The sequence below is a fragment of the Lycorma delicatula genome, chromosome 4 (assembly GCF_047948215.1).
Source record: "Lycorma delicatula isolate Av1 chromosome 4, ASM4794821v1, whole genome shotgun sequence".
In the NCBI taxonomy this organism is placed as follows: Eukaryota; Metazoa; Arthropoda; class Insecta; order Hemiptera; family Fulgoridae; genus Lycorma; species Lycorma delicatula.
This window is the reverse complement of record NC_134458.1, coordinates 14,718,982-14,739,376: the sequence shown is the minus strand read 5'-3', so window position 1 is coordinate 14,739,376 and position 20,395 is coordinate 14,718,982. Positions and strand designations below refer to the sequence as shown.

The following is a 20,395-nucleotide window of genomic DNA, read 5'->3' as shown; positions in this document are numbered from 1 at the left end:
TGTTTTTTTTGCACCTAATTAATTACAATTGCCTTTTGCTAAATTTTGGCGACTAGTGACTTAATGCTAATCTGTTCTGAACTCATTTGTATAGTATCTATTATTAGTGTATATGTATTAAAACTGACATTGCATTCATGCCATTTTTAATTTGGAGTTCTATCATTTGTTATTTAACTTCTTATTTAGTAATATATATATATATATATATATATATATATATATATATATATATATATACTTAGCCTAGTAATACACTAGGCTGTCAAATGTTTGGTAATGAAATTGTAGATTTTATGAACAATCATTACACACAGCCAACCCACCTAGTAAAAAGGAACCTTACTGAACATTTCTCTAAAGATCAGAAAATTCTGTTGGTGATAACTAAATCACAAAAAAACAGAGAATTGAAACACTAAAATGTTCAATTTAAAATAGGATCTCACTATGTTCAGTCAACAATTTGTTCTTAAGAAAAAAACAAGAACAAAAGCATGTACTATTTAATATCGTGGCCGAACACGGAATAGCAACTCAGATGAGAACTGGCGCACAGTATACGGACGTGCTGATAACAAGCATCACTACCGTCGCGCAGATGACAGTGCAGTTCTCCCACCATAGCGGCACTGCAGCCCACCACTCTCAGGCTCCAATAAAAGAGTGTACACCACAAGAATGAATTCAGTTCATCGATCACTACCTGGAGAAGACCAAGAAGAAGAAGAATATGGAAGAAGACAGAAGAATTTCCCTAGTCAGCACAATGTGGGACCTTCAGGCAGATGCCAATATCCCTGCCAGGGCAGCAGGCTTAGCCGGCCTGCTGAGGGAGCCGCTGGATGTGGACGCTACCTTCCCGCTCCAGCTCGCCAGGCTTCAATCGCCCTGGCCAGCAGACTCAGCGGCAAGGGCCAGCCCAGCGTGGGATCGCTCAGGGAGAACCGCCTTGGCTGTGCTGGGAAAGGATGACCAATGCTGACCCAATACTGCGGGGCTCTGGGGGCCACCACTGCCATGCTGCAGTGTGGACCCAACTGCTGCTGAGGGAAAACCCAGTCTGACTTCAATGGACGAGCTGCAACTCCCCAACTTTGCCGGAGACCAGCTTCAGGACCAAACAGCTCTTCTCAGAGATAACACAAAAAACGGCAAAATGTACAGTAAATGTACAACAAATAACTTTGCTGTACATTTAGTACAGTCCAAATACTAAATACAGTTATATTCATATACTTATATGTTAATGCAGGATGGTGATTTTTGCCATCTTTCACAATCACTTATGATTGTCAAGTACTTTTTTCTTTTTTACTTTATTAATTTTTTTCTGTAAAGCTCATTTGTTAAATTTGTGCAAAATGTGTGAGGTCTGTTTACAAGACTGCTAGTTCTTTAGATAGATATTTAGTTTGTTGCATATTTGGAAGGTGAAAATGATAGTTTTGTTTGAAAAGCTTGATTTGTTGTAGAGACCATTTTTGTAGACCACATGTTCTTTATTAATTTAGTTATCATTATCGATTGAATTTATCAACACTTAAAGTTAAATATATTTGGATTTCAGGATGGCTCTAATGCAAATACAGACAGACATTATCTTCTTACTCCTTTACGGGGAGTCTTATTCTTTAAGACTTTGGGGGTTGGAACCTGGTTAAACCAGACGTACCTTTTGCTGCTGCTACATCACAACAAGGTCCTATAAATTTAAGTAATCAGCCATGTGGATCCTGCAGTGAGCTAAAAAAAAAAAACTTTTTGCAGATTTTATCAGATCAAGTTGCATCACTAACAGCCACTATTTCAAAGCTGACAAAGATGAACAAAAAGTCTTTCGTTGCAGTTAGTAAATCTGGTAGTGTGATCCCTATGAAAGTCCCTGTTCCCTAAGTTTTACCGGTATGGGCAGGGATAATCACAGCAGGCGGTAAGCCACCTAATAAGCTCCTTGTTAAGGGAACCCATGTAACCATCACCTCTGGGATGTAATCTACGGCATCCCATTTTACTAAATCTCCTCCACCATTACCTCATATACTAGAGGATGTAGTTGAAGAACCACTCGACACCAGAGCATTGGAGTTCATTAAAATGAAAAATACAAAAAAGAAAAACCGAATCACATACAACTAGAATTTATATAGTTTCCTGAATTTATTTATCTATACTTATGAACATTATTCATGGAACATAGAGGTCTTTGGTCCCGCATTAAAGATATTAGAGTATTTGCACACACATATGATCCACTAATCATGTGCTTCCAAGAAACACATCTTCTATAACAAGATCCAATAACACTCAGAGGGTAGTTCTGTGAGAGATACGACTGTCTAGTAGACAGTAGAGAGAGTGGTGGAGTGGCTATTTTCATGAAGAATGAGGTGTCGACTACAAGGATTCAACTAGCTACCCTCATTCCTGCTGTTGCAGTAATGGTCTCTATCCCCTTCAAATTGCATATCTGCAATTTGTATCTCTCGCCGAATTCTGAGTTCAGTGCTCTAGAAATCTCAAACCTCCTCATGCAAATACCATTACTACTGTTAATAGTAGGAGACTTCAATGCCCACCATATTTCCTGGAGCTCAACGTTCTGTTCCACTCGAGGAAGTATGATAAACAGAGGGAGAAAAGACTTAGACCTTTGTTTACTGAATGATGGATCACACACATTCATGTCTTTATCATCTGGTACTGTATCTAACATTGATCTCTCCATATGTTTACCGAGTTTACTCCCTCATCTTAATTGTTCTGTTTGTAATGACTTTCACAGTAGTGATCACAGACCAATCATTATTGGTTTCGGTGTTGACCACGAGTTTAAAAGAAGGCCACGAAGATGGATTGTTGAAAAGGCGGATTGGTATGGATACCATAAAGCCCTCCAGTCACAGTATGACGATGGTGCAGACATCCTTGACAAACTTTTCTTTTACATCCATGATACTTGCGAATGCTAATAGATATATCTCTCACAAACATCGGGTAACCCTAGATGTCCTTCTGTTCCATGGTGGAATGATGATTGCCAAAAGGCTATTAGGAATCGACGACAGGCACTATGGATATTTAATCATACAACTGATTGATGGCCTACTACTGAACATCTAAATTTATACTGTAGGACTAGAGCAGTATGCCGTCTAGTATTCTCGGATGCTAAGAGGAAGTCATGGACGAAATATGTGAACACTATCTCTCGCAGTACTCCCACGTCTATTGTGGAAAAAGATCTGTGCAATTTTCGGATCACTGAAACAATCTATTCTCGGTCTTCTTGATGAAGGAGAACACCTTTCATCATCTTCGACTGTGGCAAATACTTTAGCAAAATATTTCTGCTCGGTGTCTCTCACTTCGTCATATAATAACAATTTTGTAAGGTACAAGATACAGATAGAAGTATTATCGTTAAACATTGGTGATTCGGTTGGTGAATTAAACGCTCCATTCATATTCAAGGAATTGACACACGCACCTAAAAACTCACATGACACTTCCCCTGGTCCAGACAACATTCACCTTGGTATGCTTTCACACCTTCCTACTTCGGCACTACGACATCTTTTGAATATTTGCAATGGTTTATTATCCTAACATGTCTTCCCACCCGGCTGATCAGAAGCATTTATTATACAAGTACTTAAACCAGGTAAAGACAAATCCAACCCCTCAAGCTACTGCCTTATTTCTTTAAAAAGTGTTTTGTGCAAAGTAATGGAGAGAATGGTAAACCGCAGGCTTATATGGTACTTGGAGAGACATGCCTTTTATCTCCAGAACAGTGTGGTTACCGACAAGGATGATCTTCCATTGACCATTTAGTATCTATGGAAACAGCTGTACAAAACGCATTCCTGCACCGCCAGCACCTCTTCGCTATCTTCTTTGATATAAAAAAGGCGTATGACATGGCCTGGCGATTTGGTATTCTTAACACCCTCAAAGAATGGGGAATCAAGGGCAATATGCATGCTTTTATCCAGGGTTTCTTAAATCACTGAATGTTTTGTGTTCGTGTGGACGATTCTCTTTCAGGGAGTAACATCTTGGAGAATTGATTGTCTGAAGGTAGTTTATGAAGTGCCACCTTATTTTTTGTAGCCATAAACAGTATTACCAAATGTGTGCAGGCTCCTGTCTCATGTTCTCTATTTGTTGATGATTTTGCTACTTACATTGCGACCCATTCAACACCCACAGCAGAGAGGCTTCTATAGAACACTATATCTCACCTTGAAGCTTCATCCAGGGTTACTGGCTTCATGTTTTCATCTGAAAAAACAAAATGTGTAGTCTTTTCTTGGCTACAAAACCCTTCTATTCTGCAAGTTTTTCTGAACGGAGAGCTTATTGCTATCTCACCTTACATCAAGTTTTTAGTTTTATTTTTTGATAGCCATCTTACTTGGGTCAAACATATAAAAGAATTAAAAAAAAAAATGGCCCAAACTTTTAGATATGATGTGAGTCCTTAGTAACACCAATTGGGAAGCTGATTGGTCATGTATGATACGTTTATATTATTCCTTTGTTCGTTCCCATTTAGATTATGATTGTGTCACCTACTCTTCAGCTCGTCATACCGTGCTTAAAATGCTGGATGCTGTACATCATGCTTTCCTTGGCCTTGTCACAGGTACATTTAGATGAAGCCCTGTCGTAAGCTTAGTTGTAGACTGTGATGAACCACCACTTTGGGCTAGACGAGACCAACTTTTATTATCTTATTTTGCTCGTCTCAAAGGACAGCCAAATCACCTGGCTTTTGACTCAGTCCTTAGAAATCCTAATTTAGGAAGGTATGAGGACCATCCATGTTGCACTGCACCTGTAGGTGTCCGTACCTGACGTCTACTGCAGAATATAAATGTTGAGACACCTTCATTCTTTCCAATGTATCCATGCCCATATCCTCCGTGGGGAATAATCCTTATAAATTTTATGTTTGACCTTATGATATACAATAAACAATCAACACTACCTACTGTCTTCCAGCAAATGTTTCAGTGTGTTCTCTCCAATATGAACCCAGATGCGGTGGTATACACTGATGGATTGAAACAGTATGATACTGTTGGTTGTGCATTTGATGTCAATGATAGAACTTATATGTTTGGTCTACCTGGTATTACAAGTGTGTTTGCCGGTGAACTATAAACTATAAATAAGGCTCTAAATATCATTAATCCTGAGTATAGAAAAATCCTTATTTGCAGTGACTCGTGTAGTGCTCTCTCAGCCTTAGAAAACCCTTATTCCAGACATCCTATCATCATCGAAATCTACAACGCTATCACTGAGTTGAATAATCGCAACACAGAAGTAAGTTTCTACTGTGTCTGTAATCACGTAGTGATTTCGGGTAATGAACATGCAGATTCTACAGCCAAAGACGCATGTAATTAACCTTCTTTCACCATCTGAGTTGCTACTTCTGATTTTATTAATTACGTAAAACAATCTCTAAGAGCAAAGTGGCAAGGTAACTCAACAGCTGCCATTGATAATAAACTCCGGCAGATTAAAGATTCTGTGTTGCCATGGGACTCATGCAGAAAAACTCGTGAGGAAGTAGTCTTGTGTCGATTGCGGAGAGAACATACGAGAGTCATACACAAGTACCTGATGTCAGGAGTACATGCATCCCTGTGCGCACGATGCAAATGCCGCATGACTGTGCGCCACATACTCATAGATTGCATATGTTATGCGGTGTTGTGTCATAAATTTAAACTACCCAGAATCATCCGTGGTGTCTTGAGCTATGATAGTGAAGTTTTAAACCGGATGTTTCTATTTTTGCGTAGTGCTAGGTTTATACAAAAAATTTGATATTGTTTCGTATACGTTTTGATTTGGAAGAGTTTTTAATAAGTTTATTTTTTTTTTTAATCCTTGTGGTTCAGCCTTTTTTGATTCTGTTATCCGAGTAGGGAGCCTTTTACACTCCCTATTGGACTTTGTTAAATTTTATAGTTTTTTATTATTTTTACTTTTATGATTTTTTGTTGTAATAAATTTATTGTATTTTAAGACTCTCTGTCTGTGATATTAGTTGTAAGTTTTCAATGATATTAGTTTTAAGTCTTATTTCATTTTTTTAAATTTAGTTTTAATTTTTTATTATATAGTTTGTTTTAGTTTTAAGTTTTATTTCATTTTTGTTATTTTAGTTTTTAACCTAGTTTAACATTTTTTTCTTTAGTTTTCTTTTTAGACTTTCTGTTATACGAGAAAATTTTGTCAAATTTTATTTATTTTTGGTTTTATTATAGATTTTATCAGTGATATTAGTTGTAAGTTTTATTTATTTTTTAGACTAGTGTTTGATTCTTTTATTTTTTTTTTTTAATCCAGGCGATGATAACGCGTAGGTGTTTTTTGCCCTCAAAAAAAAAAAAAAAAAAAAACAATCTTACTGTTCCTTTGCCCTATAGCTGTCTCTTTCAGTTAGAATTTTATATATAGATTTTATTATTTATTTTTAATTTTTTAGTTAGCTGATGCATATGAAGAAGTTGAAGAACAACGACAGGTTGTTGCACAGTGGAAAAGAAAGGCCCAGAAATTGAGTGCTGAGACGAATGATTTACGACTTCTTTTGGAGGAACAGAATTCTCGTAATAATCTTCTCGAGAAGAAGCAGAGAAAGTTAGTAATACATTTAACTAATAATTTAGTGAATACTAGGCTGCACGTATCATGAAAGATTGAAAGTATAAATTAAAGAAAAATCTCTATATAATGCTGTGTGGAATGTAGTAACTGCAACTATTTTAACTCATATTTAAAAATCTACTGCAGTGAACTGCTGGAATGGTATATTAATGTATATTTGATTAATCTATTCTTTAATCGCATAATGATGTACAATATCCTGTTACTGATTTGTGGAAGATAATATTAGAAACATTACTTTGAAAAATTACTCATGCTGATTTTTGGAAAAAAAAGCTTTTATTAACCAATGAATCATTTTAAACCTAAAATAACTTTTATAGCACAAATATTGCTCAAGTTTAAAAAAAAATATTTTCAGTAAAGGTATTGAAATAACATTTTAATTGAAATATCTCACTGGAAAATTTGATCAAAGTTGTAACAGAAAAAATTACGTTATATAAAAAAATAAGTATCCTATCCTTAATAAACCATAGTACCAGAAAAAATGCCAAGTAACTTGAAATAATATTAAGTCAGGACTATTTTAACCGAACACTTGTTAACTAAGGTTTTTCATTAACAAATGCAACAAAAAAATTTGCTGGGTTCTTGATTAATTAAAAAAAAAAAAAAAAAAAAAAATAGTAAAAACCATCACTACCTTGGAGACCAAAAAAGGAAATTTACCTACCTGATCATATTAAAAAAAAATCTGTTTTTCAATCTGGATTTATTCTGAATCCATAGTTCTGCAAATTTTTTTCATTATTTTTGTTGTAAAAAGATTTGATCAATGGTAAATGAAGTAAGATCATAGTTTTTTGATAGGACTTTTTTGTTTATTTCTTGATAAGTTAAATCAGAATATGTGTAGCTAGACTTATTACATCACATCTCTACTTGAATTTTATTGTAGTGGTGTGATTTAATTTTATTTAAGCTATATATTTAATATGCTATATTAAAACTGTGAATGAAAATTGCTCATTTGATTACTTAATATTTATTCTTCTTAATCTTTTTTTTTGTATAGGTTTGATGCAGAATTCCAGCTTCTGACTGATGAATTGCGGCAGGAGAAAGCTAACAAAGAACGTTCATGTCGTGATAAGGAGCTTATTCTTGGTGATAAATATGCACTAGAGCAAAACATTAATGTAATAAACTTAGTTTTTTATTATACAATTTTGGTTTTGATAGTGAAGTTATTAAAAATTTTTCTTATAATAAAAATTGGAAATAAAAAAATAGTTTTGTGATAAAATTATTAAAAACACAATTAAGATGGTTATTTAAATAATTTATATTAGCTATTAAAAGTTTATATGATTAAAAATGTAAATTTTTTATGGAATATTAAAAATAAAAATTTATAAATTTTTGGTTAATAATTCAGTAATTAATTCAGGAATTTTAAATAATTAAAAGTTATTAATTATTCGTAAAACTTAGTTATTTTGATTAGTTAATAATACTCTAGTAAAGCTTTTTTCTTCTTTTTTACCTTTCTGGATTATATATTTATTAGTCAAAGAGTATTTTAATTTTTATTATATTAGTTATTGTAGAGGAAGAATGTATTGTTAGAAATATTCTATATATATTGGAGATATTTTATTAAAATGCATGCATCCTACAACCAAAATAATTTGATAAATAAATTAAAAATGTACCTTTTTTCTGATTGATGTTTTTTCTTGTTGAAAGGCTTTTATAGTTTCAGTACAAAAGCTTTTGTAATACATTTAAAGTTAGTGCAGTATAAAAAAATTTGCATTGCACATTAAAAGTTTACTCCTGGTAAACTAATCAGTTGTAATAGTATATAACATTTTTTTATGAAATATAGTTAATGTTTTTCTATAAAGTTTTTGCATTTTAGTATTGGTGATGAGGTAGTGTACACTATGAAAGTGATTAAATAAAATAAAATATTTGTTAGTGTTAAAAATAGGTTTTAATTGATCAAATAATTTTATATACAAGATAAACTGGATGTTAGTGATATTAAAAAAAATCTGAAAGAGGGTTGCATAATCTTTCTAGCTTCATCATTAACAAATTTTTGTTTCTAATATGCTATAGGGTTTTTAAATATTAATGACTTTTTTATTGCTTTGTAAAATTGATCAGATAAATTGTAAACAACAAACTGTTAAATGGTTTTGGAAATTGATTTCAGATAACAATTTTAAACAAGGAATTTAGTAAATGATTTTAGAAATCAATTTCTACAGGATATTTCTAAATATTCTGGCAACATTTCACTAGGTGGTAGAGGGCGTCAAATGTAGCAATGTTTATCTCAAGTAAAAATTAATATTCCATTGTATGATTCCGGTATAAGAAAACATTTTAATTAAGTTCAATATTAAATCACTTTAATATAAAATCTGTTCAATAATATTAGAAGAAAACTAATAAAATGTGAATTTGGGTTCCACCTGAGCCTCTTGCCTTGAGGGCCTAAAACTTAATATATTTAAGATCTCGTATGCAGAAATACTTGGCCTAATTTGGTCTTCAAGGTTAAGTTGGTTTAGAAATATTAAGCTAAATCAAAAAACAAAAGAAATACTTTGAATTTGAAAATAATTACTTTAAGCTGTATACCTTGTCTGGTAGGAGTGAAAATTTAACAAAGTTAAATTTTTGTCAACTTATATTAACAAATATTTTTTCAAAATTTTAGTTTTTAGTAATTGTTTTGGAGGTATATAACAATAATTCTAAAACAATTAAAATAATTATATCTCCATCTCCAAGTCTGATTGACTTAAAATTTCAGTATTGTTAATAACTCATATAACTACTACTGCTGTACTGAATTTCTAGTTCCTACAGTGCTCCCATAAAAAGGTAAAATTTTAAAATGGCTGCAAGTTGGTCTCACCTTATCTGATTAAATTCAAAATTTAATGGCATCAGTTGCATCATATGTAGAAATGTTTGAGCCAAATTTTAATGTTCAGGTAAAGTTCAGGTTTAATGTTCAGGTCTTGCAAATATTTATTAAAATACAGGCCAACATCCATATTTATCTATCTGCATATATAAATCCTTCTGGAATTTTCTGTGGGTGTTTTGCTTAGAGGGGGTCATGAAATGCTGAATTTTGTGAAAATTCCTGCTCCCAAAATCTTTACCAATATTTTCTCATGTGTGCTACAGTAGCTATGTACCTATTGCAGGAAAGTAAAACTTTCTTGGTTCTTCATTTTTTATAGTATATTTAAATGTATTAAGTTTTGTAATTGATTGCTAAATATTAGTGCTTGTATTAAATTGTAAGTTACTTATAAATAAGATAAAACTATTATATAAACAGAATCCTGATTGTGATTTAAAATATTTTTTATCTAAATAAGCAGTTGTTACATTTGATATCTCATATTTACATTTGATATCTCATATTTTTTAACATTTCCATATATATTTATTTTTATCATTCAAGTTATTATGTCATTCTTTTTAATACGTATGTATTTATAAATTAGTTGACAGGTTTTGACAACTGTGATTAATGACTGATTATAATGTTCTGATTCGTACAGAAATCTTTTCCTTTACATTTAAATCTCCTTAATCAATATTTTTATACTTTGTTATTATACTGTAGCTATCTTATAAGCTGTGGCTGATCTTATACATTTCTTTATCATTTTCTTAATAACATTTAGTCAAATATTGTATTTTGCTGAAACTGGACAATCATAAAATTTACATATTCGTTATTAATTTCATGACTGTATTATTTCGCACACTGCACAACAAGTTTGTCATGTATACTGTTCTTTAAAAATTGTTTAATCCATTTATGCTGTATTTTAGTTTGATTTTTAATTTATTTTTACCCAAAGTGACTTCAGCCAGGAGAAGTGCCCATAAAAAAGGAAAGTGAGTTAAGCGTGGGGAAACTTTAACTGTAGCTAATGTTTATAGTATGATTATTTTTTAAAATAAATTCTCATGGTATAGTTGGAAAAAACTTGTGAGGGGACTAAATTTATCCAGGCTACTGTGTTTAGAATTCTAAATGAATGAAAAACAAACAGATAATCACACCACAAAAAACAAGGAAAAATATTGTTTATAAAACTAACTGCAGAGATAAATATATTTCTTTTTAACAAATTTTTTATTTAATATAATATACAAAATATAATGTAATGAGTGCCATAAGTAGGACATATTTTATGGAAAATCAACCTCCAACCATTTCACAGGTTCTAGCAGTAGTAAATAATGATAGTAATCGTCCTAACTTCAGTTTAAGGACTTTCTATCGATTAGTGAAAGATACTGGATTTGTTTTTGGAAAAAAAAATCAAAGATTTGTGATTATTGAACACGATGACATAATTTGCTGGTGGCATTTGTATTTAAGAGACATTAAAAATATAGAGGTGGGAAGAAGAACAGTATATTTGGATGAAACTTTGGTATATGTAAGTCATACTTGCAATAAATTATGGCAAGCTGTAACGATTAAAACAATGAAAGATGCCTTATTGGCAGGCTTTTCAACTGAAATGAAAACTGTTTCCAAAGGACCTCGATTTGTTTTAACCCATGCTGGAGAAAATGAAGAATTTCTTGAAGGCAGCAATTTAGTTTTCCTGGTCAAAAAGTCAAGTGCTGACTATCATGACGAAATGCTCACTTTTGAAAAATGGATAATGATAACATTATGGTAGTACTTCCTAAAGGAAGCATTATCATTATGGATAATGGCCTGTATCACTCGGAGAAAAAAGAAAACATTCCCGCTACTGCTTTAAAGAAGGGTTAAATTAAGGAGTGGCTTACATCAAAAGGAATCGATTATCCAGAAGAAGCTTTGAAAAAATAATTTTTTATTGAAGTAAACAGAGTTAAACTTAAATTTCAAACTCGTGACATTGATGAAATGGCCAAGGAGAAAAAAATTATTGTTCTTCATCACCAAATCACTGTGAATTTAATCCTGTTGAGTTCATATGGAGTCAGATTAAAAGGTTTGTGGCTAAATATAACAACACATTTAAAACGGTTGATGCACGAACATTAATAACCAGGGCATTTGCTACAGTGTTTCACAATGGAAAAATTACTGCAGTCACATAAAAAAAGTAGAAAATGAAATGTGACAAGCAGACAACCTGCAAGACTATATAGAATCTTTAGTAATTCACCTGAACAACAAAGTCATGATGATGGTAATACAGATAGTGAGTGTTCAGGCATTATGCCATTACAATAAAAATATAGTGGATAGCAATTATTTAGCATAGTTGAAGTAACATTTCTACTGTGAGTTTATTCTGTAAATGAATAAAAGTGCGTATAATGTTTGTGTGCTAATGATATATAAATGCGTGAAAAGTGAAAAAAATTTTCAGAATCTTGTATTAATATAGCCACTTGGAAGGTTTTTTTTGGAAAGTTAATTAATTAAATCTAAATGAAAAAAGAATGAGGTAAGTCTGCACTCAGTGAAACCTTATGTCACTATTAGTCTAAGTTTGTACAAATTATTTGGCAATATTTCAGATATTTTATCACAACTTAAATTTGTTAACCGTTTGAAAATTACAGTTTATTAAGTGTTATAAAAAACATATTGAAATTATATTGATAACTTGTACGGTGGTATGAAGAACTGCTGATAACTGAATAGAATGTTTTTATTGTGAGATAAACTTCTGTGAGAAAGTCATAGTGTATGCTAATCCATTGCCTCAACTGAACATTTCATTGAGTGTATCACCATTGAAGAATCACTGGATGTTAAATAATATCAACATAATAGAACCTTCACAGAGAACAGTTGCACTATTAGAGTTAGAGTATGCTGTTACAAGTCAGCTTCTTGCTACTGTGACTTGTTTTCAACCAGTGTTTATTATTGTCATAGCAGAAGTAAATTGCTACAGAGTTTTAATAGGTGTTCTAGGACTGAGTGGTTTAATCTTGGATTGTAAGAGATTCCAAAATAAAACAAATACAATTTTTTTATTTTCATCTATCTTGGGCAAAGATTTGGGCGATAGTTTTATTTCTATTTCAGGGAAAAATTGAGCTTGAAGTATTAGAGGAACATACAAAAAACCTTTTTCACTAAGGTGCATAATGATATGTGGATCTATTATATTGGACTGTTGTGTAGATTTCATTGTTTTATTGCTACTGAATTTATATATAAATCTTGTTTTTTTGGTGTTACAGTCTCTTAAACTGGAATTAGAGCTTAAAGATCAGAAACTATTGAATCTCACCCAGGAACATGAAGAATTGATGTTTGGTGGTAATACAGAAGAAGATGTTGCTCAGTTAAAGAAAGTTAAACATCAGCTTGAAAGTAAAGTCAAAGATCAGGTGCAGTAATTTGTAGTGGTACTCTAGTAATAATGAAATAAAGATAGGGATAAATTCTACTGTTATTGATAAAGTCAGTTTTACTTTAGATCTCAAAAAAACTTACTGAAAAAAATGTTCAATATATTTCTCCTACTGAAGTGACGTAACTGGGATTTGTTAAAAAGGAAATTCATGTGCTAGTTATATCTGATATTTGGATCCATGTTTCATTGTAGTTTTATCTCTGAAGTGATTCATTTAAATTTTTGGGTAATTTATTGCTTTGTAATTAAAAGTATCAGATGTTTAAATATAGTTATTTTAGCAGAATGTATGATCTTGACAATTATATGTTGTTTGAAAGTAGTTTTTTACAGGATTGCCCTAAAAGGAGAGTAATGTTTTTAGGGCGTATGTATGTATGTTTTTTCCACCATAGCAGATCAACAGCCAAACCGATTTCGATATAATGCCCTGTTGAATCCTTACATTACGGGGAGTATCATAATCTACATAAATATGTATATATGTACGTTTAATTATAACTGAAGGCCACAAAAAATTATATATATGATTCTAAATCGATAATCAGTATTATTTTCAGTACTGATTTATTTATATTGAAAGTAGTTGTTTTAAGTTCTGCTATGGTATTGAATGAATGAATTATGGTAGTGAAATTTATTAATTTATTTTATAATTATTACTACTGTTGTTATTCATTGTTTACGAACGTTTAAGAAAAAATCTTGTGATTATTTGATGGGAAGTATGTTTGATCATGTAATCATATTCTTTCTTCTTGCTCTTATTTGTTGGTGTTGCTTCTTCTTACATACTGTTTGTAAACATTTAAGAAAAAAAAATCATGATTTTTTGTCGGGTAGTATGTTTGATCATGTAAGCATGTTCTTTATTTTTGCACTTATTTGTTGGCATTGCTTCATCTTACTTATGTATTACTAGCCTAGCTACTGTGAGGGCTCACGTCACTTGCCCAACCATCTTGTCAGGAGACTCTGCCCCCTGAACCCTTAACGCATCCATATCCTCATGTTTGTGAGAATATTAAGCGTTTTACAGAAATATTTTAAGAAAAGAAATATTAGTGTGTAGTGAATATTTTTCTTAATATTTTGGTGTTTTTGTAATTAAAATTGGCTCAAGGAGTGAGTAGATATAGAATTTAATAGTTTCTAATAGAAATATAATGTTTAATGTTAGCCATCTTGATAAAAGGGGGTTGGCTAGTGTGTGTTGATGTGAGGTTATGTTATTTGCCAGTCCAGCTGCTGCTATTGGTGCGGAGTGGACCACTTGGTGCGCCAGCTGGATGCATGCCAACGACTCTCTCCCCTAAATAAAAACTCCTTTTTTCACTGCTAAATATTAACTTATAATCCCTTTCTTCTAATAATAAAATTAATAAATAATAGTAAATAAATAAAAATAATCTACGCATTAAATTAAATAATCTGTAAATTAATTGACAACAAACTGCTTCTAGTGTGGAGGGAGCCGTGTGCAGCCACTCGGTGCACCATTTTTTTTCCGCCCTGCACCACAATTTTATTGCTAAATATTAATTAATAATTGCTTTCTTTTATTAATAAAATTAAATAAATAAAACTAATAAATAATAATAAGTAAATAAAAATACAAATATAAAATATTAGTAAAAATAATCTATGCTTAGAAATTAAATTAAATCTGTAATTAAATTTGAAATGAGAGTTGCTTTTCTCATCTTATAAGATCAGTCTTTGCATGTGATTTATAACACTCGGTATTAATTTTAATAAAAAATTTCAGGGGACAAGAATTAAAATAAATGAAACTAATTTACTTTTGTAGGGATTTTTTTTTAATATCGGCTGAGGATTCCCTTTCGGATAATAGATAATACTGTATTTGGTGCCTGTAGGAGAGTAGGGCAATGTTGTAGTGAGCCTATTTTGGACATTTTTTATAATAGATTATTAAAGTCATTCTCAAATTAATTTTATTTTGATTAATTCAAATTTAATTTTCTTATAAATAATAGAATTACAATTTTTGTAGCTAATATTTCTTTATTACATGACTACCCAAAAAGGTGTGTAATGTATTTAGGGTGTATGCTTGTTCCACCGTCCCATAGCATCTCAGTGGCTGAACCGATTTAAATATATGACCCTGCGTTGGAATACTTGCGTTACTGGGAGTGTCATAGGCTATATATATATAGTAATAAAGATTTGCTGGTTGAAGCACAAACTTGATGAACTGTGAGCCTTTATCACTGTGTCAGCTGGGTTTGAACTGAATGATTCGAACCAATCTAATAAATAATATTAAAGTAATAGAATTAGATTTAGGTTAAATAAAATAATATTAAATAAATTAAAAATATTCCTGTTTAAAAAATCTCTATTTAATAATAATGGACTTCCATGGGGACTGCGTGTTAGGCTAGAGTTGTGAGGTGATGCAAGTGCCTCGTGTGAGGCTAGACCAATCCAATCATCTTCAACTAGTATCAAACAGGGTGCCTCTGGGGTGTTATTTTGGCAGGTGCAGTGAGGTGTTCTTATAATATCTCTTCAAATGCCCAATTGTCAAAATTCAAATGGGATATTTGTTAGTACGTTGAAGGCTAACTTTTGCATACATCAGATACACTCTCGATCTAACAGATCACAGTTATTCAGAAATGTTATTATATCTTCATAACCAGTCTTCCAATTTTAAAATTTCAAATCAGATATTTGCAAGTATAATACAAAATCATGATGAAACTAAACCAGAACAAAAAGAACAAGGTTTGTCAGCAATGTTTTTTTGGCAGTTTTTTTTATTTTTAATATTTATTTATTGTTTTTTCATAAATTTTGGTGTTTCCATCAATTTTAAGTTATTTATCTCATGTTTGGTTAAATATTTTAAGATGCAAATATTAAGCAGTCTTACTAATTTTTATAATGTGTGTAATAATGCTTCATTGACAAAAAAGTGCTTGCTACTAATAAAAATACAATATTTTACAAGTGTGGATTTAATTTCATCAGATGTGTTTATGAAAAATTGAAGTTTTGTATGTAAATTGATGCAGTTAATCATTCATTACATTTTATGAAGTATTGAAGCAGATTACTCTCGTACTATTTTGATTTGAGTTTTTTCCATTTAATTGCTTCTTTATAAATCATGTAACAACTGAAATGATTTTCCTCAAAAGCTAGTGGATTTTGGTTTTCCTATTTATGATACCCCAGATTGAATTCTATCCTATTTTTTCTTTTAAATTATTTGTTGAATGCTACATCTCTTTTGACATCTTTTTTATTGACTTGCCCAGGATGTATTTTAAAAATTGGTAAATCACAAGTTTGAATAGTTGATAGAAGTTTTATAACAAAAAAAATTCAATTTTGAAAAGGGCTCAACCCTCTTTAACTTAAAAAAAAACATGTTTTTAAAAGATACTATTTATTTTAGAATTTGAGATAATGTTTGAGGGTATAAGTTTTTGAAATATTATTCTCTACTTTATTCTTGATAAAATTGTTTTTCTTTTTAATCTTTTAAATTATTCTTGTATTATTAATTTAAATTGTATATGTTGATAGGAGATCTTAGAAAAATGTTTTTACATATTGACTGCTGTGATCATGTCAGGTGCCTATGGCCATAGTTCCGCCAGGTGTAGTCAGGAATGTTGTTGAAGCAGAGTTGCAACTGTGTTAAGTGTTGTTTACATTATGTCTTTTCTGTTGAGTATGGTTGGGTAAATTATGTTAAAATGTTTCTTTTGTTTGTAATAAAATAGCATTCAGAATGAGTTAGTTGATTGCACAATAATTTTATAATTTCTTGTTGGAGTTTTTATATGGTCTTCTTTAAAAAATTTTTTTTTTGCCTTAAAGTAGTCATCTTTCAATTCCACAAATTTTTTATTTGCTTATTGGCTTTTTTAAATTGTTAAATGTAAAAATGTTTAAATTCAAAAAACAAATGTTAAGTAAAATAAAGACCATTCTGCATGCTTTTTAATAAAATCTGGACAACATTTTATGCGTTTGCCATTATGGGTTTAGGAAACTCAAAATATTATGCTGCTGCATAATATATGTAGTAGTAACAGTTGTAACAGCACTTATTACAATGCTGATTATGATGATAGCTGCCATTCATTGTGTTAATGACAGGAAAAAATGAAACAGTTTTATAGGAAATATTTTTAAAAAAAATTAGTAGCAGCTAAATTTCCATTAGAAAGTAATTTTCTTTATTTACTCACGAGAATTCATTTTTAAGACCTAATGATGTGGTTTTTCATGTTATTTAGGAAGAAGAACTGGATGATTTGGCAGGACAAGTACAACTTCTTGAACAAGCAAAACTTCGTCTTGAAATGAGTATTGAACAGATGCGTAAAGAGCATCGACGTGAGTTACAACAGAGAGATGAAGAAATTGAAGAAGTCAGGTGTAATGCTTACAAGAAGGCTAAGTGTATGTGTTAATTTTTATTTTCTTTGTTATAGTTGCATACTTAACACATTTGTGCTGGGTCATGTAGATCTGCAAAATAGGCAGGATTAATTTGCCTCTCTGCCATCCAGATCTTCATGGAAACCTATTGCTTTTGGTTCAAATGGTTTGGTATGATATGTTGTTGGGTTTTTATTTATTGCTTTAGGTTTTTAATAAGGTTTATAATATATTATAAAACATTCAGCGTTTAATTTCTGTAGTTTGTTTTCCTTATTAAAGGCTTTTTGTATTTTTTAAAGATTTAACTACATTTTTGGAAGTTGGAAATAGCCTTTTTGTCTGTGTGTTTTATAAATGTTTAATGTTCTAACATTTATTATTAATAAAATTGAATTATTTAAAAAATTTCTGCACTAATTTCCCCTGAAATTATTTAAATATACTTTTTTCTTTGGTAAAAATTCCTCCCTCTTTTTCTTCTGTCAAATTTTCTTTTGTGTTTTTTTTGGAATTGTTTCTATATTGATCTATTAAAAATAGCAAAAGAGCAGAATTTTCTGTAAGAAGGAAATTGTATTACACTAATACTGTTCATTTTTAATGCTCATTTCAACAAATATTTTCTGATTTAAATTGTTTCAACTGTTTGTAATGATCATTTAAAGACTCAATTTAAATATTTTCTCTTTGTTTGTAAATAACTGAAAAAGGTATGCAATTTAATGACCTTGTTTTTCCAGGATGGTCTAAGTCTGTAAGAAAGACAAGCTTCTTATGATGAATAAATGTGTGTGATCATCTTTTTTTATTTATGGTAGTATCAGTTGATGTAAACTTTCAACATCTTTTCCATTTATTACAATACCTCATTGTTCAGATTTATTTATGAAAAAAATATTTTTAAAAAATATTTAGTGTGTAGTAAATATTTTTCTTAATATTTTGGTGTTTTTGTAATTAAAATTGGCTAAAGGAGTGAGTAGATATAGAATTTAATAGTTTCTAATAGAAATATAATGTTTAATGTTAGCCATCTTGATAAAAGGGGGTTGGCTAGTGTGTGTTGATGTGAGGTTATGTTATTTGCCAGTCCAGCTGCTGCTATTGGTGCGGAGTGGACCACTCCGCACCAATAGCAGCAATATATTTTATTTTTATATACGTTATATAAGTGATTCTCAACCTTTTTAATTTTACGACGCCCAAAAAGTGAAAAAAATATATAATGACTATTTTGCAGTCCTCCAACTTTTATTGCTGTATGTAGTGATGGTGTAAAGTTGATAACTGGAAAGGACAGTGGATTTCTGAAAAAATAAAAAGGTCGCCTCATACCTAGGGTGAAATGGATGCACAACTTCCTTCAAAGACATGCTCTTGCTACAAATATGCTGGAAAATCTCAAACAAATTCTTTGTAAAGCTTAAAAATGGTTAATTGTATTAAAAGCCAACCTTTACAGAATAGGCTGTTCGCTAAACTATGCTATGAAATGGGGAAAAAGAAAAAAATCTTTTTCATACAGAATTCAGGTGGTTATCGCAGAGGAAAGTTTTAACTCGGTTATTGGTTATTGGAATTGCGAGATGAATATATAAAATTTTTCCAGACTGAACAAATGCCATTCTTAATTTTTTTTTACAGAATAATCAGTATATGTTGCTGTTGGCTTACTTAGCTGATGTATTTTCGCATTTAAACTACTTGAAGTTAATTTACAAGGACATGATAAAATTATTTTATTAATGGGAGACGAAATTCATGCTTTTATTAAGAAGCTTGATATCAGGATTATTTACCTTCAGTGCAAACATTTTGTTATGTTTTCACTCACTTTCGATTATATTGAAAAGAGTTTGGATGAAGAAGATACTATTATTCACCACAGTTTGGATAGCATGAAGATGCATTTGCATGAACTAAAATTCAGTTGGCAAAGTATTTCCTAGAAGATAAAAATGTTGGACAGTGAAAACATTGTTGCAGCTGCTAAGTTATCAATTGAGATTCACAACCTGCTCATCGAAATATCTGCCGATAAAACTTTACAACTACAATTCACATCTGAAAATGTAGGTACGTTTTGGCTTGTGTGTCGAAGTGAATATGGAAATCTAGTTGCAGAAGCATTGAAAATATTGATTGCTTTTGCCACATCTTACCTCTGGGCAAGGGTCTTTCATCTATGTTTGTGGTAACAACTACATATAGAAATCGTCTTTTATCATTTGAAAACGATTTGCTTTTGTGTGTTTCTAACATAGATTCACGTATGGAGAAACTTTTAAATGAAAAAGAAACGCAACCATCACATTAATTTATTTTCTTTGCATGTGTAATTAAATGTAAATAAAATATTCATAATAAAATTTTTTTTCATTATTGTTTACATATGAAGTTGTGGGCTAATTTTGCAACCTCCCCTTTCATATCACCGTGACCCTCAGGTTGAGAAATGCTGCCTTATATTATTTTAAAAATAGCTGCGATGAAATATGTTAACAGTACTGTATATATATATATATATATATATATATATATATATATATATATATATATATATATGAGATGTGTGAGAAAAGTAATGAGACTGACTTTTTACTCACTAAAGGTTTTATTTTTTTCAAACAACAATATTATCCCCTTCAAAGTAGTTCCCTTGGGCAGCAATACACTGGTGGAGTCGTTCCCACTCCTGGTAGCAACGCCGGAAGGCTTTAACTGGTTGGTCACAGTCTTTTGAATGTTCTCCAGAGTTCCAAAATGACGTCCTTTTAAGACATGTTTCAATTTCGGGAAAAGGAAAAAGTCACAAGGACTCAAATCAGGTGAATATTTTGAGGAACTGTAGCAATGTGTTTTGAGGTCAAAAATTCCCTGAAGAAAATGGCTGTGTGACATGG

The 20,395-nt window shown here is 31.2% G+C and overlaps 1 protein-coding gene and 1 pseudogene across 11 annotated transcripts in view; both read left to right on the top strand.

The window, feature by feature from the left end:
• LOC142323129 (unconventional myosin-XVIIIa-like) overlaps positions 1 to 20,395 on the top strand; it is a 187,919-nt gene that overhangs the window by 142,562 nt on the left and 24,962 nt on the right. For all 11 annotated transcript variants that reach the window (XR_012756028.1, XR_012756027.1, XM_075362362.1 and 8 more), the window contains 4 exons: positions 6,512 to 6,666; positions 7,712 to 7,835; positions 12,886 to 13,035; positions 17,345 to 17,510. Coding sequence is in view for 9 of the 11 variants with exons in the window: in XM_075362362.1 (XP_075218477.1) it covers positions 6,512 to 6,666; positions 7,712 to 7,835; positions 12,886 to 13,035; positions 17,345 to 17,510 (595 nt within the window). In the remaining 2 variants the exon portion in view is untranslated. The remainder of the gene's footprint in view (positions 1 to 6,511; positions 6,667 to 7,711; positions 7,836 to 12,885; positions 13,036 to 17,344; positions 17,511 to 20,395) is intronic.
• On the top strand, positions 10,848 to 11,784 carry LOC142323029 (uncharacterized; annotated as a pseudogene).